The sequence below is a fragment of the Engraulis encrasicolus genome, chromosome 10, assembly GCF_034702125.1.
Source record: "Engraulis encrasicolus isolate BLACKSEA-1 chromosome 10, IST_EnEncr_1.0, whole genome shotgun sequence".
In the NCBI taxonomy this organism is placed as follows: Eukaryota; Metazoa; Chordata; class Actinopteri; order Clupeiformes; family Engraulidae; genus Engraulis; species Engraulis encrasicolus.
In genome coordinates this window covers 37,997,025-38,024,312 of record NC_085866.1, presented here as the reverse complement: position 1 = coordinate 38,024,312, position 27,288 = coordinate 37,997,025, and the positions used below count along the sequence as shown (strand labels likewise).

Sequence of the window (27,288 nt, the reverse complement as noted above, 5' to 3'; positions counted from 1 at the left end):
AAGTGGGGCTGTGTGTGTGTGTGTGTGTGTGCATGTGTGTGAGAGAGAGAGAGAGAGAGAGAGAGAGAGAGAGAGAGAGAGAGTGAGTGTGTGTGTGTGTGTGTGTGTGTGTGTGTGTGTGTGTGTGTGTGTGTGTGTGTGTGTGTGTGTGTGTGTGTGTGCTCGTGTGCTCGTGTGCTCGTGTGTGTGTGCTCGTGTGTGTGTGTGTTTGCGCAGGTACTGTCGAGTGTGTGTGCTGGGCGCAGTGTTTGTGACGCATGACGCTGACTCAACATGGCGGAAGCAAATAATGTCTGCTCCTGTTACACACACACACACACACACACACACACACACACACACACACACACACACACACACACACACACACACACACACATTTATATAGAGAGAGAGAGGCATAGGGCAGAGCAGACAACATGACAGAGGCACATACACTGTAACGTCTGCTCCCGTTCCTCTCACCAGCCCCCAGGCTGCACAGCAGCATCCTTTAAAGGGACAACACACACACACACACACACACACACACACACACACACACACACACACACACACACACACACACACACACACACACACACACACATTCCACCACAGAGCACACGCACACACACAAACACTAAACACTAAAGACTATACACACAAAGACCCACGTACACACACATACACACACACTCACACAAGCATATACACACAAAGACCCACATACACACACACACACACACACACACACACACACACACACACACACACACACACACACACAGGCCCACACACGAATACAGCACACACAAGCCTGACTAGAACATGAAGACAATATGCAGACCTAGCCTGACCTATCAGGATAAACATATATGGGTGGGAGACGTGACGCCTTGTTTTTTCGTAACATTGGTTAAAAGCCTACAAAACTGTTATTTTCCTTTAAAAAACAAATGTCAATGAAAGAAGATGTGGTACATTATGTTTCATATTAGTCTTAGATGAGAAGAAACATTTTTGTTAAGATTTATGTAAAGGTTTATATGTCAAATTTCCTGCGGTGTGACTGTAACATTAATGAAACAATATATAATAATATATATATAAATTAACCAACAACATTTTGAATAATGTATGAAGCATTTGGCATGATTGCATAAATCTTAACTTTAGATTAAGATATGTGAATGTGAAAAAAAAACTCAAGACAGTAATATTAACTACAAGTTCAATTTCGTAACACAAATTGCGTCCTGTGGGGTGACATGCATGTCAATGTTTGTGAATGGGCAGCTGCAAGGCCAACTACAAGGGTCTTAAAGACTGGCTCCTAACCAGTCAGTACCTCAGTTATTGGAGAGTGCTGTGGAAGTTTAAGGTGACTCTTAACCTCTTAATATGTCTTCATATTGCAATCTTTCTGTCACGCAATGCTTAGGTTCATTTTATGGTGTCCTGTGGTGTGACTGCTCTTATAGGAGGAAAAAAAGTTTTTTTTATTAATGAAAACACATATTAAGATTAAACACAATATAATTATCAAGTTAGCATGAGCTCAGATGTCAGTCATGTAGACAAAAGGATTAAAATGGCCATAATGCAGTGAATTCCCTGTGGTGTGACTCCATTTTCCTGCGGTGTGACATGCCTATGCTATGTGTTGATGCCGGGCACATTTTCCCAAAAATGGCAAAATAAGGTGAAATTCCACAGACCACTAAGTGCTTTATTTTTTTCTATTTTTTTCCAATTTTTATCCATCATTTTTTTCAGGAATTTGAAAAACTTTTTTTTTTTTTTGCGTTACGCCCTTAAACGTCAACCACCCATCTCCAGGTTACAAAAGCACAAAGGAGGACATGCGGAATCATAACAGCTCCCTGTAACACACAGTCACAGTCACACACACACACACACACACACACACACACACACACACACACACACACACACACACAAACACAAAGAAATTCTCGCTCGCTTAGACATACATGCACACTCGCTCACATGCACACACACACACACACACACACACACACACACACACACACACACACACACACACACACACGGTATACACATACACACTCGCTAACACATACTTGTACACATGCATGCTCATATGTACAGGGACCCACATTCACAAGGAAAAGCACACACAGACACGCACACTGGTTGCGATGATGAAAGTGTGAGTTCTGGAAACTCAGCTGCCATCACCTCCATGTAGGAACAGAGACACAAAGAATGGCATGAGAGCCAGGCAGACATGACACACACACACACACACACACACACACACACACCCACAGACACAGACACACAGACACAGACACAGACACACACACACACACACTACAATTGAGTTTACATGAACACGGCATTGTGTTCTCCAACCAAAGAGGTGATGATCCATGAAGAGTAATGGCTGTGGGAAGCAGACGTCCACTCTCCCTCTAACTGCCCCGTAAAGTGGAGTGTTTGTGCCTGTTCCTTGTTCCTGTTTTACCTCAGCCGGCACGCACAGTCCGTGATAGCAAGATACTTTCCCTGCCTAGCTTTAAATCCTTTCAAGCAGCACATATTGCAATGCTCGCCTCGGCGTCTGATCTGTACACTTTCGATTTAGTTTAGAGGAGGTTCAAGATCTTTCACGGCACCTCAGCAAACTCCCTTTGGAAGAAGAGAGTGAAGGGCCTGTGTGTGTGTGTGTGTGTGTACGGCCACCGGACGCATTTTAGTACAAATCCAATGTGTTTCAACATCAAGAGTGCACAGCACCTTCAACACTTAAAAAGACGCCCACAGAGCATTTTTTGATGAGGCGCTATGTGCACTGCGAGATGAAATTCTTTCAACTTTTGGGGGCACGTCACACCCACCCTACCGCCCTGCGTAGCATGACAATGTGCAGAATATTTTTTTTGTACTGGGTAGGTCATGTCTGAGTATGCACTGTTTCTTTGCTTCATTTTACTCAAAGTAAAACTTGCGTGGTTTTTTTCTGTATTTTAAAATGATCAGTGATGATTTAGTAAGAATGCAGGTAGAGGGCGCCGTGGCTCCGTGGGCTAAGGGGCCATACCGTTAATCACGGTTTGAGTCCGACCCAAGGACATTTCCGATCCTTCCCGGTCTCTCTCGCTCATTACTTCAGCATCAGTCTCTCACACTCTCCTAATAAAGGCATTACCCCCCTCCCTACCAAAAAAAGAACAAGGTAGGTAGTTACTGTAGTAGGCAGGTGTTATGATACAAGAGAGATCCTTTCAATCATTCGTGAACAAAAAACAGCGCCACACTCTCTGCTCCACAGTACATTAAATAAAGTGATGTTTCGCGACCGTTTGGCCTTCTTCAAACTTTCCATTAACGCTCATCAAAAAGACATATAAAGGGTTTTTTTGTCGTTTTAAACAGGTGTGCAAATGGGGCTCGTGTTTACCCTCCATCACACCACTAGCAGTTATTATTATGTATCTAAATGCTAATCATCTATTAATTCCGGTGTCTGATCTGCCACAAGGGGTTCAGCGGCGTCTATTCTCTCGGCTCTTTGATCTCAGACGCATGCAGTCTTCATAGTAGGGGTCGACCGATACAGGTTTTTTAATGGCCGATGCGATACCAATTTTTTTTTCATCACCCTTGGCCGATACCCGATTTCCGATACCCGATATTTGGGGCCGATATGGGTTTAAAAAAAAGGTTAAAAAATGACAAATATAACAGGTCTCAAGTTAAACTTGAACTTCTAACATTTAAACACCCACTCTAACAATCAAGTAATGTCTAACAATCAAGTAATAAAAAAATAAAGTGTCTTTTTAAAAAAACCTGAATGACATAAAATAATAAATATTGCGTATCGGCCAAAACCACACGCGTATCGGCCGATAGCAATACACTTCAAAAATGCAAATATCGGCCTGATACCATTGGTCCATCCTTACTTCATAGGCTGCAGGTCAGGCTTAGGAGACGGAGCCATCCTCAGCAATGTATGGGGTTGGTTTTTCCTCCCGTCTTCTCCCCTTTCGTTCTACATTTTCAGCGTTCCCTTTCCTTGTCCATCCCCCTCTCCCTCTCTTTTCTTTTTGTTTTCATTTTTTAGGGTCTTTTATGCCTTTATTTGACAGGACAGTCGAAGATGGTGACAGGAAACGAATGGGACAGAGAGACAGGGGGGATCGGGAAATGACCCCGACCGGACTCGAACCAGGGGTCCCGTGAGTGGGCATGCAAGCCCCCAACTGTCCCCTTTGTCCTCCCCTGTCTGCTTCCCTGCTCTCTGTTCCTACAGCGACTCGATCTCGCTAGTGGAACTCACCCTTAGCAGTGATGGGTCTCATCTTTTTGTTCTCTGGACCTATTTCACTCCATCATTCTTTTCCTCTAACCCCCTCTTCCTCTTCTTATCTCGGAATTTCTATGACACTCTCCCCTCTCTGTTCCATACAGTGCCTGCTCCATCTTCCCATCATAGAGGATGGTTATCATTTTTGAGCACTTCGAGCCATTCGAGCCATCCTCTGCTGATCCCACTGTCGATGGTATCGCCCTTTCCCCCCCTAGGGTCAGAGCCTCCCTCCTTTGATGGACCCCTGGGGGGCTGTGCGTGGCAGTGCCTGTCCCAGAGTGGCGGGCTGTGAGTGGTGTGAGTGGTGTGAGTGGTGTCTGTCTGTGTCTGCAATCACACGGCTTCACTCACAGCAGGCCTGTCAAACCATCCCTCACACTCAACTACACACACACACACATCACATACACACACACACACACACACACACACACACACACACACACACACACACACACACACACACACACACGCACGTGCACGCAGACACACACTCACACAGGCACACACACACGTGCACGCAGACACACACACACACACACACACACACACACACACACACACACACGTGCACGCAGACACACACACACACACACACACACACACACACACACACACACACACACACACACACACACACACACACACACGTGTCGTGCAGGCAGACATACACTCACGCGCGTAAGCACACACAAGTGCACACGCACACACAAGTGCAAACGCACACACGCGCACACACACACACACACACACAAGCCTGTGCACACGCACGCAGGCGCACAGGCTTACACACATCCACACACACACACACTCACACACACACACACACACACACACACACACACACACACACACACACACACACACACACACACACATGTATGCACGCACACACAAACACACACGCACGCACACACACACACACACCACCGTCACCATCCTAGCCAACCCTCATGACAACCCAGTTGCTGTGGTAACGACATGTGCCTGGGGACACCCATTTTGTTTTTTCCTTTTACCCCACACCCCTCCCTCCCTCCACCCCTCCGTCCCTCCCTCCCTCCACCTCCCTCCACCCCTCCCTCCCCACCTCCACGCTCACTACTCCCTCACACCCTGTCGCCTTTCTCCATATCGCACTATCACACTCCATCCTCGTCCATTTTTTCAGTCTCAGTTTACCTCTATAGTCTACAATCTCTACACGCCATACTCAGTTCAACCCTATAATCTACTTCTCCTGTCTCAAGTATTCTTTTCTGTGAAATTCGGCATGGCGAGATTTCTCCACTGGTGCGTATCTTGGCCAATAGCGCATGTGATAGCCATTGGCAGCCCTCAAGCGTTACATGTCACAATGCATGTAATAACCATTCCCAGCCCTCAAGCAATACGTCAGTGTTAGGGAACTGGCGTGACAGCTTGACCCAGGTACGTAAGATGATGTCATTGGGTTCTTATCACAGATGGTGCGCTGTTGGAGCTCATGGCCACCAAACTCATTTCATATTCTTTGATAAGTGACCCAAATGGGGTTTTCTTTAGGGGCATTGTTGCTTTTATTTCGATAGGACAGTATGAGAAGCGACAGGAAGTGAGTGGGAGAGAGAGATGGGGGGGAGGATCGGAGAATGACCCGGGCCGGAATCAAACCCGAGTCGCCGGCGTAGTAACACAGTGCCCTACCGTTAGGTCACGGCAGAGCTCCAAAAGGGTTCTAACAGGACACAACATTCACACTTGAGATTTTCTTTTACTTCAAACATGTGCAAGTTTTATATTTTATCTGTCATGTTTCGACGCTATAACTTCCATCTTCATCAGAGGGTCGCTGGGATGTGGTCACATATCCACAACCCAGTGACCCTGACCACATCCCAGTGACCCTCTGATGAAGACGGAAGTTATACCGTAGAAACATGTCAGATAAAAGATAAAACTTGCACATGTCCGAAGCAAAAGAAAATCTCAAGTGTGATTTAAACAGTTGGACATAATGATCGCTAAACATATTAGGACACAACATTATCACCTCTGCAAATGCCAATTCCGATTCAGAACTATCACATGTGCATTGCCTCGTCTCTCCTTGCTATTAAATATACTCATTAGCAACAATAGCAAATTGTAGTTGGTATTCTGCAATGAAAATTGAGGTGTTTAAGGAAAGAAAAGCAGTTGTTTGTTATATACTCAGATGCACTGTCGATCTTTTGTTATCATATGGGTGTGGTGGGGTGGTGGGGTAAGCGAAAGGTCAGGCTTGATTTTAGCCCCTGTGTTCTTTAGGTGTGCAAAATGTCACTTCAGGAAAGAAAAGGACAAAAAAGAAAAAAAACAGCACGGCAGGGAGGTAGAGGGGGATGGGGGATCTTGAGGTACTCTCAATGGTCCTTAGAGCAGGCAAAAGGACACACAAACACACACACGCACACACGCAGACACGCACGCACGCAGGCACGCACGCACGCACGCACACACAAACACACACACCTACTTTACTAAAACTCAATAATGCATTTTGTCAAGGGGCTTTGCTTATGCAAAACTAAGATTTTCCCAGCACATCAATATATGATGTCCACTCGGTGACAGCCTGCCTAACGGATGAATCATTGAAAAGAACTGAGTTCATAATGGTCGTGCAGGACTCTTCTAAAAAGCTGTTAAGCTGAAGGATGTGGGTGATGAGACGAGACCGAGGTGTCTGAAATTAAGCGTGGCGGCCTTTCCACGTCACAATGAACCTGATTGGACAAGGACCTACTCCAGCAATCAGTCACATGTTGGAAGTCCGTTAGAAGACCCATCGTCGCATGCGTTCCTGTTCTGTTTCAATCAGTCAAGCGCTCATGTGAAGCTACGCAGCTACGCAGGAAAAGGTGAGAAAACATCTCAAGTGCATCTCACAGACGCAAACATGGTGTACGGTGAAAAAACACCCTCTCTTGATATACTACATACACCACATTTACTCAGAAACTCTCTCTCTCTCATTCACTCACACACACACACACACACACAAACACACACACACACACACACACACACACACACACACACACACACACACACACACACACACACAAAAGGTAGCATTGTGACAAGTGACACAGACAGCATTACCTACTCAAGTACATATGCTACAGTATGTTTCGCGCGCGCATACAAACACACACACACACACACACACACACACACACACACACACACACACACACACACACACACACACACACACACACACACAATAGGGCCAGGAGGGAGAGGGAAAAGGGGGGGGGGCCTTACCTGTGAGAATGTTCTCAGACAGCACGTTGACCTGGACTTCCACGGAGTGTTTGGAGGTGTAGGTGATCTCAGCACTGACGTGGGCCACCTCCCCGATGAACATGGGGTGCAGGAAGTCAGTCCGCTCCACGCGCGCTAACGCAGCCACACAGCGATCCTGATGACAGGACACACACACACACACACAGGTATAGAGGTTAAGAGACCGCTACAGTGTGTGTGTGTGTGTGTGTGTGTGTGTGTGTGTGTGTGTGTGTGTGTGTGTGTGTGTGTGTGTGTGTGTGTGTGTGTGTGTGTGTGTGTGTGTGTGTGTGTGTGTGTTTGTGTGCGTGCATGCGTGTGTGCGTGCGTGCGTGCGTGCGTGCGTGCGTGCGTGTGTTTGTGTGTTCCAATGAACATGGAACAGGAAGTCAGTATTCTCCACACGCACTAAGGCAGAAGCACAATGATCCTGGGGATAAGACAAGACAACTCTTAGGGAAATTTGCGTGTGTGTGTGTGTGTGTGTGTGTCAGCACGCGCTACACAACGATCCATCCCATGAACAAGGGCCACAACTTTAGAGCCGTGTGCGTGCGTGCGTTGGTGTGTGCGTGTGTGTGTGTCTGTCTGCATGCATGCGTGAGGTGAGTTGATACTGATGACAAAGCACCCATCCTTATGATCACTGTGTATAATACAAGCAATCAGAGCTGGTCTGGAACCACTTCTTCACACAGTACACAAATCACCATCTTGTTCTCAAGACCCTTGCCTTGCAATTCCATTATCTTCACAGTTTACGTGACCTGCGAGGCCTGAATTTTCCGTTGTCACTCGGCTTCGTGCTAAATCATAAGGCCCAGCTGTCACACTTCACACTGGGTTTGGTTACTCATAGCCCCTCTCTGGTTTGCATCATTGAGAAACGGGAGCATCTGTCTGAGTGTGTGTGTGTGTGTGTGTGTGTGTGTGTGTGTGTGTGTGTGTGTGTGTGTGTGTGTGTGTGTGTGTGTGTGTGTGTGTGTGTGTGTGTGTGTGTGTGTGTGTGTGTGTGTGTGTGCGTGTGTGTCTGAGAAGTCTACTCCGCCAAAGGCCAGTGAAGTTTGCCGTGGCTCAGTTTGGGTAAAGCCTCATGAAAAATTGAAGTAGCCTATCGATTGACGGAGTTAATGACTGTTGCTGTTTCACATTAGTTTGGCTTCTGGTGACACTCCCTGAAATTGGAAAGGCACTCACTGAATTTTAACTAAGCTCTAAACATGCAGTGAGTCAGACCGTGGCCACAGGCACTTGAGTTTGTCTCGGCATCCACTGACTAGCTCTTTGGCTGCATCTGGTGGTAGAATAGCAGTATGACAGCTCAGTCTGGTCTATTTCATTCATGACATTGCAAATGAAGTGAATGCCTTAGTAGTAGAGTTATATGTTTGTGCCTTGTACTTAAAACATCTGGTTAAGCAATGGTGGTGAAACAGACAAATAAATATCATGGCAAAAGAAGTAGCCTGAGGAAGAATAGTAGGTATTTTATCGGCAAGATGGGTAAACTACAGGAGGCAAGTGTTCTACCACAATGACAACAATATCGGCTTAACTGTGACTTAATTAGACTAAAAGATGTCTTAATATTGCAGGTTTCTCTTCAGTTTCAACAAGGTAGTGTGTTCCTGATTGATGCAGACCAGACGCAAATGCCAACAGAGGTGTGTTAAATTATTTGTTGTATGATGATGGTCTTTGTATGTTGGCATTGTTGACTATTCAATATATGTTCGAATTTAAAATATTTCATTTGAATACCATTTTATCCTTAGGCAGTTTGAAGTGCCAGCCTCGAAATCCACACCACACCAAGTCCCTGGCACCGGAGTGTCTACAGGTGAATTCATTGACCGCGAACCCAGGGAGCAATTTTCCAATAATATTTGAATTGTTATCCTTAATTGTAGAGTATTGTTTTGCCAGAAAAATCCATCTCAATTGACTCAGTATGGAATGTCAGGGCTTGAGGACAAAGTCATTGGTTGCCCATATATGAATTCAGCTCACCCATACCAATACCCACCCATACCCTGCCCTTGAGCGTACCTCGATCAAGGGCAGGGGCGTCGCCAGACCTATTTTACAGGGGCACGTGCCTGGGTATTAATTTACGTACGTTTCGCAAAAAAAAAAAACCTTGCTACCTTGGAATTTAGCTCATGTTTAGCATACGGAGTAATCTATAGACTGCGCACAAAATAGAGCACATGCACTACTTGCAATAATATGAGCAATGTACAGACTTTTAAAAATAAATAACTGCAAAACAAAAATTCTTGTGCGCTTCGCGTGCTCACATTATCTTTCAGTGCCCCACTATGCCCCTGTGCACCGGTAGCATTAGGTCAGCTGACGCCCTTGCTCAAGGCTACTGCAGATGTTGCCTCCTGGTTAGGGTGGCATCTGATCCAGAACATCCTCAGATTCCTTAACCAACTCCCTAACCCTAGGCTACAGCTGCCAGTGACTGCTACTATCCCGCATCCACTTCCACCTTCAATCTGTGTGTGTGTGTGTGTGTGTGTGTGTGTGTGTGTGTGTGTGTGTGTGTGTGTGTGTGTGTGTGTGTGTGTGTGTGTGTGTGTGTGTGTGTGTGTGTGTGTGTGTGTGTGTGCGCGCTTGTGTTTAAAATTTAAATTGGTAAATATTTGTACATACTGTAGGTATTAGGTTGTAACAGAACTCTGTGTACTCAGACGGTGAGGAACTACACTATGTTAACTATTTTGTGCCAACATCATGATTCTATCGTTCCTAAAGATGATGTTGGTTATGATTATGTCCTCTTTTGAGAGTCACTTTGGTTATAAAGCGTCTGCCAAATGCAATGTAATGTAATGTAATGTAATAAAATGTAATGTAAAGAGAAACAACTTTTGGTTAGTGTTCTAACAAGGCTCCCTCCATGGTCCAAAATTTCACAAACCACTTCACCATAAGACCAAAACATCACAGAGACGGACTCCTCTAGAATCAACAACTTAAGGAGAGCACAAACCTTACACCCACCATATAACAATCTACTGACTTTCATCCTTCATCAACCTCAAAAATGTTGAGCGGTGTCCTTTTAAACCGTGAAGACATTTAATTCCCGGCCACAATAGCATGTCGGCTATCCCTGTTCTGGTAAACATATATCCAGGAGATAGCATACTGCTGCTCAACCTGCTTTGCAATTCAGTATGGACCTGACACCAGGCAAGATGACCTTTATACACATATCCACAGCCACTAGGGCCAGGCAGACAGGCGGGCCGGGCAGACGGATAGGAGACGAGACACAAGCAGGGCCAGAAGACAGGCAAGCAGGCAATGAGACAGGCCGAGGGTGCGACAGGCGACAGCTCATCTGACAGCTGATGGCAATCCTCCCGGCATCTTGTCCCCAAGACATGACACACTGTATCTCAACACCTGACCTGACGTGACAGGCAGCCCATAACTGTGTGCTTATCAGTCAACCTGAAATGGTCGGAATTCACTAGATGCTTCTTCCTCTGTCTGACACATTGAACTCTGACACAGTTTGGGTGACCTGACATGCAAAACAATGATGTTATGGAGAAAATGGGAACATGGTGTAGAATTGTAATAGGGCCAGATGAGCAAAAGGTCTAAAATATAAAGATATTTTCAGCCATTTATTTATATATTTTTCTGGGCATATTATGGCATACACTCGCCTCCAAAAGAGTTGTCGCCTACCCATCTGTTTGGAATAACAGCTAATAACCTGACTTTCAATTAATCACTTGGCTTCAGAAGGCACTCATATGAAAGCTACAACCCTCTCGAATGAAAATTAATGTACAAAAATAAATTTCATGCACCAAAGAAAGATTGACCCTTTAATGACCACAGACAGGGCAGATTTTCACAAGACAAAACTTTTGTCTTGTGAAAATCTGCCTGTCTGTGTTCAATAAAGGGTCAATCTTTCGTTGGTGCATGAAATTTATTTTTGTACATACATTTTCATTCGGGAGGGTTGTAGCTTTCATATGAGTGACTTCTGAAGCCAAGTGATTAATTGAAAGTCAGGTTATTAGCTGTTATTCCAAACAGATGGATAGGCGACAATTCTTTTGGAGGCGAGTGTATACTATTTATGCCATGGCATTGTCTTACTGAGATTGAAAAGATACTACAGGCGGAAATATTGCTGTACTAATGTGCTATCACTTTTTTCAGCACTGAAAACTGATATGCAGATATTGTCTTCAGTTTCAAAACAATGATGGCAGTTTGTTGTGAGATAATTTGGGTGGCTTTCAATATGTATTAATCTTCTTATTTTATAAATCCAATCCACTGAAATGCACTTGATTGCATGGTCTGATTGCATAATTCTGCCATGGGTACCTGTTGTCTTATGGTTAAGGAGTTGGTTTACATAGTATGATAGGATGGTAATGGGTTTAATTATACAGAAGTAGAAAGAATGTTGGTAGAGTAATGAATAAATATTGTATCACTCTCCCACACCCTTATTCATAGCTAAAGTGCCCTTGAGCAAGGCATTTAAAATAATAAGCCATGTGTCTCCGCCTTTCCTAAAGAATACCTTGAACACAAAACCCTGCCATTTTTGGAAATGTCACTGATTGCTAACTTAATACATGGCACTTTAACAACTAAGCCACCTGGACAATAAAGGCCTCACACCTTGCCCATGTTCTATTAAAAGGCACAGAGTTTGTATTGCAAAATTACATTTTTGAGTTAACAAAACAAGGTATGTCCTTAGATTCTTTAGGAAGTCGCCACTGGTTGGTTTCACGGTGCATTTCCGGTTTCCGAAACGAGGCAGGTTTGTATTAGTTCTATGGCAGATTTTGAGCTGTAATTGCAGTTCCACCCTTATCCATCTGGCTCGGAGACCAGAATGAATGGAGTCCTATGGAGCAAAACCCCTCATGGTGCCTTTATCTCAGTATATGATTTTTTTCTCTTGTAATTCGGATGTTGCTTTTGAAAGACTATATATAGAAAATACCCACAGCTGAGTTTTAGATTTTTTGAGCCACGCATATGCTTAAAAGTGATTTTAAGTGTCTATGACTTCACATACTTAGCAAAATGCTAGCGGGTAGTGAGCAACAAAAACTCCTCCTGTAAAAACTCAAACGGACATAGTGCTTTTTTATTAAACTGTTGAGTGAAACCCTTATTGAAGTCTCCAGTACGACATTCAAATCTGAGCTTTGTTGAGGAGACCAGGGTGAAAATGAAGATTTTTAGCATCTAGTTCCATTGGGTCCCATTCATTCTGGTCTCCGATGCGCGACTAGTGGAGAACTCATTGAAACTGCAGCCAAAAACCATAGAACTAATACAAACAACTGGTACAATGGGGCTTAATAGCAAGTGTGCGTGCCTGCGTGCCTGCGTGCCTGCGTGCCTGCGTGCCTGCCTGCCTGCCTGCCTGCGTCACTGCGTGCCTGCGTGCCTGCGTGCCTGCCTGCCTGCCTGCCTGCGTCACTGCGTGCCTGTGTGCCTGCGTGCCTGCGTGCCTGCGTGCGTGTGTGCGTGTGTGAGTGCATCTAAGGGGTCTGACACACCAAGGCGGTAAAGCGGCGCGGAACGGCCGCGTTTTTTACCGGCGTCAGTGAAAATACATTGAAACCTATCTGTCCTTACACACCAACCGGCGGTAGTCGGGCGTCAGCGGCGCGGGAGCCGGCTCCGCGCCGCGCTGGATTTGGAATATAGAACTCGAGCGTATTTTTCACGCCGGCGACCGGCGGTGTCTCATTCAAATGAATGGCAAAGTAGCATGCTAGCTTTGGCTGTGGGGAGGGTTTTGAATGGGACTGGCCGCGCACGCCGACGCTGTCAGTGTGCAAGGCAGAGAAAAGCACGCCGGCCAAAACTAAGCAGAAAGACCGCGTCCGCCCTGCGACCGTTCCGTTCCGCCTTGGTATGTTTTGGCCCTAAGAAGCTGGTGTGGCTCGGTTTGTGCAAAGCGGCCTCATGAAAAATGTAAGGGTGGGAAACAAACTATCCATGGTAGTTTCTTTTCACTCCCTTTCCTAGCAACCCATTAAGTAGATACAGGGCATGGCCCATTAATACCTGTTTGAGCATGATGACTCGCTTGGTGGAGTCAAATAAATTGTGTGGGAGGACATTTGTACGTCAACAAAAGACGGGTAATCTGGCTAAGGATTATGAGTGCATGCTACTGTACAGTAGACTCACTGATTTCTTTTACCAGTTACTGCATGTTTGACAATGGAGCAGAGAGTTTCTTCAAATAACTTTCTCCAATGTGTGTGTGTGTGTGTGTGTGTGTGTGTGTGTGTGTGTGTGTGTGTGTGTGTGTGTGTGTCAGAGAGACAAGGCAGAGAAGATATACGTATGTTTTGTTTGCGTCTCTGAGTGAAGCACATAGAGAGTAACCACATTTACATATTCACTTTTCTATACAAATTATTTAGATGGGTAGTTACCTCGTTTCATCGTTTGATGAACATTCTAAACTACCTTATATCTAAGGAGATTATTTTTAACTGTTTACATGAGGCATATTTAATAATCGGTTTACACATTTAGTTGGATTACAGGTGTCCATGTAAAACGCAACTACTGAGTAAGACAAAGAGGGAGAGTGAGTATGTAGGCCTACTGGATGTGAGAGATGCTTCATCGGGGTTAAAAATATTCCTGCACTGTGACCATACCGGTTTTCAGCCTGATGTTTGAGATGAGGTAATCCTGCCATCTCAGTGACTCGCTCTAATCGTTTTCAATCTCAAACTTGGCACACTCCGATACGGTATGTTAGCATGGCTTTGCTAACAAACTACAACACGAAACCAGTACTTGGATACGTCTATGACTAAGAGCTAGCAGTGTCTTACTATAAGTGCAGACAATAGTACAAACAATGTCATTGCATCTACTGTGCATAGTGCTTGGTAAGACATTAAATAAACAATTTAACAGTGTTGTGTTTGTATAACACACTCGTCGTCGTTATTATGCCTGAATTTTCTGGAGTGCTTTCACATACGTAGTACCACAGACACGGGATCTGCTGTTAAAGACATTCAAAACCCTTCAGCGAAAGAGGAACCTCATCGCCATCCCATATCCCACTCACAGAGGGAGTGTCACTGTTGAATGTTTCAAAGCTAGTCCTTCAGCAACGTTAGATGGAAAGTAAATCAAAGAAAAAAACTATGAGAGTCTGTGTGGTTGTTCACAATTTAGAACTGCTAAAGGGGTTGCAGCATGGTGCAATTGATGATTAGGGTGGGGGCAGAATGGGTGAGTAAAGCAGGAACATTTGACAGCACAGCAGGGAATGCCCCAATCGTATTGCATCAGCTACTATGTACCGTATGGTTTTTCGGACCAAAATGAATCTGAGTCAGGGCCTACAGAGGGGCGCACTGCTTTGGTGCAGCTGTGATATGCATGGGATTAGAAAAGGCTGAAATGAATTGTGTGTGTGTGTGTGTGTGTGTGTGTGTGTGTGTGTGTGTGTGTGTGTGTGTGTGTGTGTGTGTGTGTGTGTGTGTGTGTGTGTGTGTGTGTGTGTGTGTGTGTGTGTGAGCTTTACCATCGCATCCGGACCCATATCAATAGGAGAGTGCACACTATGTAAAAACAATGCAGTGAACCGCATACACTCCCATCCTGAGCTATAGACCCAAACCTTGTTTCCCTGTGGCACTGGGCACATTCTGCAGCTTTAGCCTGAGGTTAAAAAGCCATCAGACAGTCTTCAAAACAACAAGGGATATCTAATTGCTCTGACAGTAACCTGTAGTGCTGATGACCCCCTGGATTAGCATGCCAAAAAGTGTGTGTTTATGAACATGCAGGTGTGTGAGTTTGTGTGTGACGTATCCGCATTTTTGCTTTGTGTGTAATGCATACGTTTCAGTTTACCCCTGTCTACGTGAGTGTGGGTGCTTGTCCATAAACATGTATGTGTGTGTGTGTGCGCATGTGTGTTTGTTTACGTTTATGTTTACATAAATCAGTGTATATCAGCTCACCCCCGCCTGTGTGTGTGTGTGTGTGTGTGTGTGTGTGTGTGTGTGTGTGTGTGTGTGTGTGTGTGTGTGTGTGTGTGTGTGTGTGTGTGTGTTTGTATGTGTGTGTGTGTGTATGTGTGTGTGTATGCGTGTGCGTGTGCGTGTGTGTATGCGTGTGCGTGTGTGTGTGTGTGTGTGTGTGTGTGTGTGTGTGTGTGTGTGTGTGTGTGCGTGTATATGTAATCTTACCCCCGTCTGTGTGTTGCAGTGGCGGGTGCCGATGATGCATCCGGCCTCCTCGATCATCTTCAGGATGGTGCCGCCGTGGACATTCCCCACGATGTTGGCATCGTCCGGCCGCATGATCCTGTTGGGAAGATGAGACAGATCAGTCTAGTCAGTCGAGCGTCTAATCCGTTGCAATGTGGTCGATTGCTTTTGTCTTAGGCCTCCTGTTCTCCCTATAGTGTGTTTTTATCACCTGGGGGTTAGGTATTGCAATGACCCCTTCTGTCTGTTTGTCTATGTGCCTGCCCAACTAATTAGTCAATAACTACTGTCGTATGGGGAATAGAATTCTATTCAAATGTAATTAGAATTCAACGTCATGTCTGTGTGTCTATGAGTCAATGAAAAAAGGCGGCCCCGGAGTTTCCCATCTTGGGGCCCAAGTTTTATCTCTGATTGCGCCTGATTTTAATATTTACATTTACAGTGTGTAATTCTGCTGACTTTTCTACAACTGATCAACATCGTGTCATCCCCAGCACTATGGTTGAAAATCATTCTGCTTTTGAACACTGACATATTTAGTACAGTAGGCAAGAGTAATGACTTATTAATTTGCACTGTCCTTGTAAATAAATAATGGGAATTAAAATTATGTGCAAAGCAAAGTAACACATATAATCTAGGGAATTTGAGTTAGCTGCTCGTTCATGCTGAAGCCCCTTCACTCGATGCAAACAAGGTTATGATTCACTTTTATTCATGTATTTATTTATTTTAAACCACAGTTCCTTCTCCTCATAAAATTCTGTTCGTGCTACACATACACACGCAAATACATGCATGTCAACAGGTTTCATCTCCTGATCAAATTCTGTTTGTCCTACTTGTATACAGTATGTCACTACTTTTCCTCTTCCCCAACGGTCTAATAAGACCTCCCACATACCTCCCACTTACTACTTTCACACACTCTTGTCTCATTTATTCTTTTATAGACATCTGATCTGACAGCATGACCCAAAATGCAACTTCCTCTGTGTCAAACACTGGTAGAGCGCTATTACCGACTAGTACCTTTCTGCCTGAGTAAAAAAAGGAACATGCAAATGAGGACTAATGGAAATATACAAACACACAGCAATGACACAACTTGAACTTGAACTTGAACAAACACATCTCCGAGCTTGACTATTTGAAATTTTTGAAAGTCATGATGAGACCACAGAAACTAAACAGCCACAGACTGCCTGCGAACCCCCTCACAACAGAACAGAGAGGCAGTGAAAGCAACATGTTGGCTTTTTTAAACGTGTTCAGCCAAGGTGTAACAAAGGCTTTTATATTATATTCCCCTCCTTGTTGTAACACTTTGGAGTAGCCTGGATTAGTCTCTTTGTGACAGTGAAAGCCATCATATTTAACCTTAGGACAACGAGCACAATGCATACTACCATTTACATAAATTCAAAATCAACAGTAAAACAATGAGAACCCCCCTCCCCTGTGTGTGTGTGTGTGTGTGTGTGTGTGTGTGTGTGTGTGTGTGTGTGTGTGTGTGTGTGTGTGTGTGTGTGTGTGTGTGTGTGTGTGTGTGTGTGTGTGTGTGTGTGTGTGTGTGTGTGTGTGTGTTACCTGCTGAGCTGGTACTGTGTATTCATTGTTGAGAGGTTGGTACTAGATCTTTGGATGAAGAGCTGCGTGGATGACAGCCCATGTGCAGTGTGTGTGCGTGTGAGCGTGTGTGCCAGTGTGTCTTTGGTTTTCTGTCTTTTCTCTGTTCATTCATCTCTTGACATCACTCCTCCCCCTCTTTTTGTCTCTCTCTCTTTCGCTCTCTCTCTCTCTCTCACACACACACACACACACACACACAAACACACACACACACACACACACACACACACACACACACACACACACACACACACACACTCCCTATGACATCAATGCCCTGCCTCAACTGTCGGCACAAGCGACTGGTAGGCCACACCCCTCCTTTGACATCCCACTGACCAAGCGACCAATCAGAGGCCTCTTAATCATGTGACCATCGTGGGAAACTCCACATGAGAGGAGAAGGAAAATGACACAGGAAGTGTGTGTGTGAGAGTGTTTTGAGTTTGAGGTTTGTTATACACGCTTTTTACTCATTTAGTGAGCGCAGATGCACAATCTCTCATACACACTCACTCACACACACGCACATGCACACGTACACAAACCTCCTGCAGTCTGTGGTTGGACTACCGGTTCGTCAGAGGAGCGTGGCTAGGCCGAAAGGCCAACTGCAGTATGTGAGGACAAACAACCTAATTGAATAAATATGTCTAAACAGAGGATAGAGAAGAAGTGACTCATCTCTAAAACTCTCACAGTGCTTACCTAAATGTAACTCAAAACAGAGAAACTAAGCTAAACAAGAGTAGAGCTAGACACATAAAACAAAAGGGAAATACCTATTCTCTAAGACTGCAAAAAGAAATTGGAGAAAGAAAGTGGGTAAAATGGTCCGTTTACAAAAATGACAGGATCAACAACACAGGTTAATTTGACTATTGTATTGTATTGTATTGTATTGTATTGTATTGTATTGTATTGTATTGTATTGCATTGTATTGTATTGTATTGATTGTGACTTTTTTCTTGACATCCAGCTTTTTTTTTTTTTTTTGATCTTACTTGTATTTGTCTTGTCTTATTTCACAAAAAATACCATAAATAAAAAGTATATAAAAAAACAAAAGGGAAAAGTTATTCTAAATAGCATAATAGGGCCCCTTTAATAAGTAATAACTTACTTTACTATAAATATGTTCAACCTTAAAGGTTTCATCAGCTATTTCAACCTGGAGCTCATTTTCCAGCTCCTTCCTGAACAAATTAAAATAGCAGAAGCAGCCAAGGTGAGCGGAGGAACACAGAGGCCCCAACAAATAGCAACTGTTGCATCACTGTGTGCAAAGCAAACCAGCATTTACTGTACGTACATGGAGAGACAGGCGGTATGCCCCTTGTGTGCTCTTGCATTCCTGATGCGATTAATCAGGTGGATGCTCCGAGACACAAGCCACATTGGCTCCTCTGGTCGGACCTCATGCTGGTGTGTCTCTTCGGTGCAGATGCTTATCCGGTGAGAGATGTGTGCTGAGTTAACCATTAACCAGTATAACAGGCTCCTCTGCTTCTGCCTTTTAGCTCTCTCGCAGATTCTCTCTCTCTCTCTCTCTCTCTCTCTCTCTCTCTCTCTCTCTCTCTCTCTCTCTCTCTCTCTCTCTCTCTCTCTCTCTCTCTCTCTCTCTCTCCCCTGTCTGTTGTTACCTCCAAGCCTTTTAAGCACTTGCATAGGGGAAAAAACCTGAACTAAGAACAGATGGCGGTCTCACGAATGCTACCTTTCGTCCGTGACAAAGGACTAACAAGGTAAGGGCCATATAACACATTAACAGCCAAACAAATCGGTGCAGCAAACCTGAAATAAGTACCCTATCCCTCACATTTTTACAAATTTCTATGTGTTGACAGTACATTTAATCAATCAAAAAAATTACCCTCATCCCTCTTCATCCAGATGTATACTGCTTTTTCGAACACTAACTTCAAAAGAAATCAATTCTTAGTGTGTCCTTACTTGTGCAGGTGGTCATGAAGTTTGTGCAGGAAGCGTTTGGTTCCAATCTGGAATGTCCTCCTTAACAGACGGACAGAGAACATCGTCTTCTGTTCCGAATCCAACCTTCTCCCTCTTTGTTCCGTTGCCAGTAGAGAAGACAGCTACCTCTCTCTGGGCTACCTCAGCACCTGGGCCTTATCGGAGGATGGCTGGTATCCATGCAACGGCCCCATTAAGCAGCCATGCTCCCGGACGTTAGCAACTGGCCCTCAGTGCTTCTCAAGTAGCTTACACTGGCTGAAGTTTTCACAATGCACTGACTATCATTTGTGGACAACACGCCATATAAAACAGCCATTTATTAATTCCTACACTATAGAAGTCTGTCGAGAGGAATGATAACAAATTAGGTGAAATGGCGCATGGGTGGGAAAGTGGATGAGTCAGACTACAAGCTGAAACCCAGCCCAACCACGCCGTTCCTTTACCTGTGCCTTCCTGCCCTTGCCAGTCAGCCACAGCTGGCATAGGGCCATCACTACTACAGCTGGCATAGGGCCATCACTAGTGGCCTAGAGCTGTTAGCACTAGCATGAAGCTACCACTTTAGCATAATGAGTGACCAGTTGCCCCAGTATCCAGTCACAGTCCCTCTTGGTATAATACAAGAGAAACCCCACTCCGATCATTCTGGACATTTTGATCTAAAAAAAAAAAAAACATTTGGTGTTGACTGTAGATAAAAGAATGTGCCCTGTTGCCCAAGGAAATACAGGAAGATGTACCCGATATGCATCTCTGAGAGCTGGCCGCTTTATGCAAGAACTACAAACTTTGGCGTTCATAATGTATACAGTCTATGGCTTTATGTTATGAGTGTTGGTGTTGCATGACCTCTCTTGTGGTTGAAGAGCTCTTCTCATTTTAGGGTTGAACACGACCAAATGACCTTGACCTTGTAGTATAGGCCTCAAAATGAAATATTACATTACATTCGACTTAGGTCACACTTTTACTCAAAACTTATAACAGTTCTTTAGATTCAGGGTTTTGGTTATATCCTGGGAGTAAGTGCATTGCCGTTCAGCCATGAATGGAAGTTGAACCTTCAACCTTACAATTCCAAAATATATCCCTAACCATTAGGCCACCGCTTTCCCATACAGAACAGCCTTGCGTGACAAGGTGCACCATCTGTCTTGCTAGAGTAGGAGAGAGTGTACAGGCAGTCATCACCATAAAGCAAAGATTTCACTCATGATGCCTCAAATAACATTGTGCATGATGATAATCGCCTGAATGATTTATACAGACACAATAGTTATTATAGTCTGTCCAAAATAACAAAAAAAAACCTACAAACCTGCCAACAATTAAGGAGCTAAATCCCATAACAGTGTGTCTGTGACAATCAAAGAATTTTGATCTGATCTGATTTGTTTTGTTTGTTTGAACCAGATTAATTCCGAGGGGTGGGGGGGCAGAAAACGCCAAACCCTTGACGACTAAGTCATAGCACAATGTGCTCACAAACTAAGGTTATGTAATTCATACGTGAGTGTTTTACAGGAATTTGACAATTCTGTAGACTGTTTAGCTCAGAGGTGGGGAACCTATGTTTCAAGGGCCGTTTGCGGCCATTTTATCCGGCCCCCGATATAGTTTTAATCGGTAACACTTTATTTTAGGGATAAGCTTACATCTATTGGCACTATACAATGTTAATGCCTGCATAAGTAACTTGTAAGACATGTACTAAGCAAACGCTAAGGCCTACTAGGTCCTTACTAAGGTTAAATTGGTAATAAATCCCTTATTGTGCATGAACAAGACGTTTGCGAATACATGCCTAACAAATGTTTGATTTTGCTTTGTACATGCCTTATAAGTTACTTATACAGGCAGATTGTATTAGTGCTAATAGATGCAGGGCTTTTTCTGAACGGGGAAATAGGGGCGCTGCACCCTCATACCTCCGCGGGTGCACCCTCATACTTCTTATATATATATATATATATATACATTACTTTTTTGAGCGCCCCTTGTAAATTCCCCCCTTCACAACCTGCCATGATGCTCCCTCATGCCAAAAAACCCTAGAAAAAGCCCTGAGATGTATCCCTAAAATAAAGTGTTACATTTTAATCTTATGCAGATTCACATGAAATATGACATATTTTGTAAGGGAAACTTAGAAAATACATTTGCAATACAATTAAGTGATATTCAGGGGACCTAGAGAAGGTGGGTTCTGTTTTAAAGCTAGCTGCCTTCAATATAGGCCTTAAGTGCAGGAAGAAATCCTGCTTTGTGTTCATAATACGGCCCTCGGAGGACTTTTACGGCCCTCGGATGAATTTGAAGTGGCCCCTCGAATGAAAAAGGTTCCCTACCCCTGGATTAGCTGATGACTTTAGCACTTCCAGTAATTGCTCTGTCAGAGGTCCTTTCCACTCTAATAGAGATGGCAGCAGTCCCTTCCCTTCCTCTATGCTGCAGCATGCCCAGTGGAGATGTATAGGCAGGGGCACCGCTAAAACATTTGGGCCCCATGAAAGATTCAAATTTTGGGCCGCCAAAATGACAAATTAAGTTATCAGCATCCTTCCAGGGCCCCTGTCAGTGCTGTCGGGCCCTTAGAATCTGTTACACCTTCCCCCCCCTCGTGGCACCCATGTGTATAGGCCCACAGTAAAAGTATAAGTAGGCTCTTTAAGTCTATACCTAATTAGGAACAGCCTTTTATATATATATATAATTTTTTTAAGGCCTTATATGCCTTTATTTGACAGGACAGTCGAAGATGGTGACAGGAAGCGAATGGGACAGAGGGACAGGGGAGGATCGGGAAATGACTACGGCCGGACTCGAACCGGGGTCCCCGTGGGTGGGCATGCAAGCCCAAATGTGGGGGGCTTAGCGCGCTGCGCCACAGCGCCCCCCAGGAACAGCCTTTTAACTGGTACATATACTATGGAGGATTTGTACTAGGCTAGGCCCTGTTGTAATTACATCAGTAAGATCAGTAGGCCGACCAATACCACTTCTTTATACACCTCTGCCAATGTGAGTGAGTGACAAAAATGGGACTTTCACGTTCACTAAGTAACTTCAACCAGAGAATATAAACAACTGTAGGCCTAGTCAATTTTTAATTCTAGATCAAACGGTCCTGTTTTGCGACGCCTTAAAATTTGGAAGCTGTGTGGATGCGTTTACTGTGTGTGCAAAAAAGGAAAGGGAGAGCGCCCGCGCAATGCTTAGACTGTCCAGTAGAGGGAAACGCGTGCCAAATCGCTGAGGCAGCCAAGCCAACGCGGAAAAGGCTATGTTAGCCGTCATCAACGAAACAGCAAGGCAAGGCTGTTTGAATGATTAATCCCTCTACTGGATAGGCATTACATGCTAACCAGATGCGGATAACATTGCTAGGACACACAGCCTTATCCAACAGCTATTCAAACTGAACTCAATCGATGTAGGCTACGCTGTGCCTGTGTCGTGTCTCGCTCCATTGGAGACTGCGGTAGCGTACGACTCGCATGTCTTGTGTTGTGCTATTCACACACTTTTACAGCGTAGTAGTGTCAGCGTTACACACATCGAGCGGTATTTATATTTGCAAGTTATTGTGACCTCTGCATACCCTTGTTTGCTGAAAAGCATCCTGGTTTACTCAGCATCACAGCTGAGGTCATCACATACGACATGCGACATTAAAAAGTGTGCCGTGATGTAACGCTAACCAGCATCCGTGTCCTTATCAGGTATCCAGGATACGATTCAAGTGTCCTTGAGGGCTCTAGGTATGTTCCACTAGTCCCGTTATCTACCAAACACAAATTCAATAGCACAAAACAACCACAGTCCACAGTGACAGCTGCGGATAATCCCGCTATTTGTTACACGAAAATCCACCAACCATGGCTGGGATGATAAACATACATTACTACAAGGCAGCAGACATCTCTGGCTTTCACGACAGCAATTACAACTGTCTTATTTGATCTTACCGGCATATCTGAATGGATGGCGAAGTGGACGGGGAATTTGCTGCAGACATGCTGACCGGCGTTTTGTGGAACTGCAGCAGCACGTCTTGGTGCGAGACTCCTGGTCGGTGCGGCTGGCACACTACACGGCGGATTGGCTGCTCGGAGCAGTGCAGATGAGCAGCGCAGCAGTCGGTTTGCTTGCTGAGGCGAATGGGCTTTTTAAGAATGAATCGATTCACTCTCAAACGTAAACAAAACGCGTCACACAGACTGCAGTGCCCCGGTTAATGTGTAACAATGTTGCAATGTGTGCCCTGTGTTATAGTCTATTTCCTGTGTTTATTATCAGTTTCCTGTAGGTTTCATTTGATGAGACAGCATCCAACATACATTTGAGGGGAATAAAACCATAACAACTTTCAAATTATGTCACGCGAGTTCACAGTTCTAAAAACTGGATTCTACATGTCGCCTACTGTCCCAGAAGGCAACATGTCTCTGGAGCTGTTAGTTAAACGGGGTGTGCGCTCTACTCAGTTGTGTAAGAAAAGATCTGCTGATAATTCAGTTCAACAAATATTGCCCGACACATAAAAGTCCTTTGTGTCGCGTAGAATGTCTCAAAATCAGGATCAGGAAATGCTGTACACGATAAACAATAGGCCCACAGAATATGGCGGATTAGAGTGTTTCTGGTGCAAGACAGTGCGTAGTTCATAATCTATTTTGTGGTTTATATTATGTATTCCTCACTACTACTACTACCCACCCTTTAAATAAATAACATGTTGGCGTCGGCCTAGTGTAATGAAAAGTTCAAGAGAATTTTCTGACCAATGTATATTGACAGCTCTATAATGCCAGACTTGGCCTGCAGAGGGAGACAGAGACTTGAACATCGGCAGCCTCGGCGTTTATGCGCATTTAATACAGATGCCCAACTCAAGCGTCTACGCATGTCAGTTAACGGTGTTAACGGTTTTGGTGGATTTAAAATACCGTGGACTTTACTGCTCTGAAAGAAATAGGTCACACAAAAGCACAAGATCCTGTTAAAACTCATATCAAACACCACATGGCGTGCGTTGTCTTCTTGGTTTATAGGTATCAACGGTTCCAACCAAATTTACGCACGGACGCAGAGAGTGTGTTGCCCATAAATTTTATTAAAATTCACGTCAGCATAACAATGAATGCCAAAACAACACGATTAGCTCCCATAAGAGAATTTAGTTTTCATAACACAATGTGTTTACATGTTAATCTGCACCAACCCAGAATACTGAGGTTCATCGTGCAAATTTTCAACATTGAACAACCCCTGGGGTTTTACGCAGGCGTTTTCTACAGCCAGTAATCATTTAACCCCCAGAGAGGACTAAATATTCGTTTGTAGAAAGAAAAATGACCTTAAAGGCATAACGCACGATTATGGTTTTGAACCAGCCCGATTACAACGCGAAATTGGTAGAGGCATAGTTACACGAGTATACAATACTTATCCCAAACGATGGGCTTATAACGATGAATTACATTTCATCAGCAACTTTCGAAAGGACAACACAACGTGTCTATCCTAACAATAACTTTGTACATTAAATACATTATATTTACATATTTTACAAAAAAAAGTCTTTTGGTGGAGCTCCTGCTCTGGGTCTCTACCAAGGTCTCCACATGTTGGAGCCGGCAGGTGCCTGTGCGAGCTGTGGTCGGCTTGGCTGGGGAGCGATGGCACCGTGACTATCGCCGTTTGCACTGGAAGGCTTGACGGCCAGCCTCTGCTGAATCTGGGGGAGCATCCTGGAGCTCTGGGCGCAGCAGTTCTGGCACGGAGAAACAGGCACCGCTTGCCTGATGAACTCGTTCACCCGCTGGCTGGCGTCCTTGTCCAGGTTTACTTTGGGCATCAGTGTGGAGACGCGCTGGAGGCAAGCTTTGTAGCCATCATTGAAACTCTCCGATTGATCTGGAGGAAAGAGAGGAAAGCTTGATTAATCAACATGCTCAATTGTTTGCTTTTTATGGACATAGCAAAATCGAGGTATTATTAAGGTAAATTAAACTAGAAGGATATTTACCTTTAGGAGAAGAGGTAGGGATATCTCTGAGGAATCTGACGGTCATCTCCAAGATATCAGCCTTTTCGAGCTTGGAATAACGGCAGTTCTGTAAATTGAACATAAAAACAGATTAGATCACGATTCTTCACATGGTTACAGAATTGTTGAAACGAATAACTATTGTTGGCTCAACATGATTTCAAATCTGAGTTGTAACTTACATCTTTTCCCGTCAGAGGAAGAATCAAGGCCTTCAGTTGGTTCAGGCTGTCGTTGATGCGAGCGCGCCTTCTCTTTTCCATCAAAGGCTTCAGCGTCTAAAAAAGACAAAACATAACAGCAGAAGGTTAGTATCACATGCCACAGACATAAATAGGAAAACATATAAACGTTTGGTATAAACAGAGCTGATGTTAAATGGTTCAGCACGATCCTCACCTTGCGCAATTCAAGAGCTTCTTTTTTCATGGCCACAGTTTGTCTCGGGGAGTGAGACGGGGCAGTTTCAGAAGTCATGCTAGGAGCCATTATGTGAGTAGTTTAGAGTATCAGGAGAAGTGTTGCTACCAAGGTTGTTGGAAGCTGAAGTGTCTTCTCGGCTGCTGGAGCCTGCCTTATATCTTAGCCCTGTGCGTCTGGTGACGCCCCCCACGCCAAAAGGAAAGCGCTTGGAGTGGGGTGCTAAGGTGCCCACAACAATAGAAGAGGTGCCAAATATGATAACCATCTGTTAATGGGTTATTTGGTACCTCACTACACATTTTGTTACTTTTTACAAACAAATATTTTACTTAAAGGTGCACGTTTGTTTCCAAGTGTTCATGGCGCGCACTCACCAAAAGGTTGCCAATGCAACGCTGATCCATCTGAAGCCAGAGGCTTATAATTTGACAAACAAACATCATAAAAGAATTACTTTAATGGGCTTTGTTCTATATTACATTTTATTCATATGTGTTATTCTATTACCAATCAATTACAAGGTATGATCCAACACAACCGTGCGTAATGACGCAACTAAATGATATACTTTATTTAATCTCAAGGAAGTACAACTTTTGTTTGATTTGTATTTTATAAATGTTAAATATAATACTTTGCATCTCGTGTGTGTGTGGGGGGGGGGTAGCTCAGATGTTTGGGAGAGGTGGGGCTTATGGATTGTTTGGAAATGACCATGTATAATTAAAATTACGAGACAGATCCCCAAGCCACGCTGAATTTCATCAAACATCTGTCTGTAATTTATGATCAACAAGAATACCCCGATTGATGACGTGGTCCTTTACCTGGGGCGCAATGGAGGGTGGGGTCTAGGCATATGGAGTTGGCGCGCATGAGTTTGGCTTGGGACAACCCCTATCATCCCCTGGTTGCCATAGTAACCACTGTGTTAGATTGTTCTCTTGTTATAAGTACTTCATTTATGGAGTTATAAAGGGATTTCAAACTAAGCGTGTCATACAGTTTCCCTCAGGCGTCCCACTGTCCCAACGTGTGCGTAAAAGCTTCAAATATCATATTTAGTCTTTTGCAAACACAGTGTATGTTTCTCTGTCTGTCTTCACTTTTGGATCATAGTTTACTTGCGTCCAAATGATGGGACATGAGTTTGTCACCGCCGCCCCTTTGGGACACACGCGCCTCGCACGCGCCACGGGGGAAGGGAGCCAGATGGGCGCGTCTGTTAGCCCCGAACCCTCTACAAGGCCAGCCCCTCCCAACCCGCACACCAGCA

At 44.4% G+C, this 27,288-nt stretch overlaps 2 protein-coding genes across 5 annotated transcripts in view; both read right to left on the bottom strand.

Annotated features, from left to right (window-relative positions):
* acot7 (acyl-CoA thioesterase 7) overlaps positions 1-23,761 on the bottom strand; it is a 124,954-nt gene extending 101,193 nt beyond the window's left edge. The window contains exons 1-3 of one of the 4 annotated variants that reach the window (XM_063208818.1): positions 23,506-23,761; positions 15,901-16,018; positions 7,637-7,793 (exon numbers count right to left, since the gene is read on the bottom strand). In XM_063208818.1, coding sequence (XP_063064888.1) covers positions 7,637-7,793; positions 15,901-16,018; positions 23,506-23,555 — 325 coding nt within the window. In that variant the 5' untranslated portion in view covers positions 23,556-23,761. Of the gene's footprint in view, positions 1-7,636; positions 7,794-15,900; positions 16,019-17,514; positions 17,637-19,510; positions 20,480-23,505 lie in introns of those variants that run through there. The other 3 variants (XM_063208815.1, XM_063208816.1, XM_063208817.1) reach the window with 3 other exon arrangements.
* LOC134457059 (transcription factor HES-2-like) lies at positions 23,686-26,465 on the bottom strand. Its single transcript, XM_063208823.1, has 4 exons — positions 25,989-26,465; positions 25,772-25,867; positions 25,569-25,656; positions 23,686-25,456 (listed from the first exon to the last, which is right to left on the bottom strand). The coding sequence occupies exons 1-4, from the start codon at positions 26,076-26,078 to the stop codon at positions 25,149-25,151; spliced, it is 582 nt and encodes a 193-aa protein (XP_063064893.1). The 5' UTR covers positions 26,079-26,465; the 3' UTR covers positions 23,686-25,148.
* Positions 26,466-27,288: the final 823 nt, after the last annotated feature.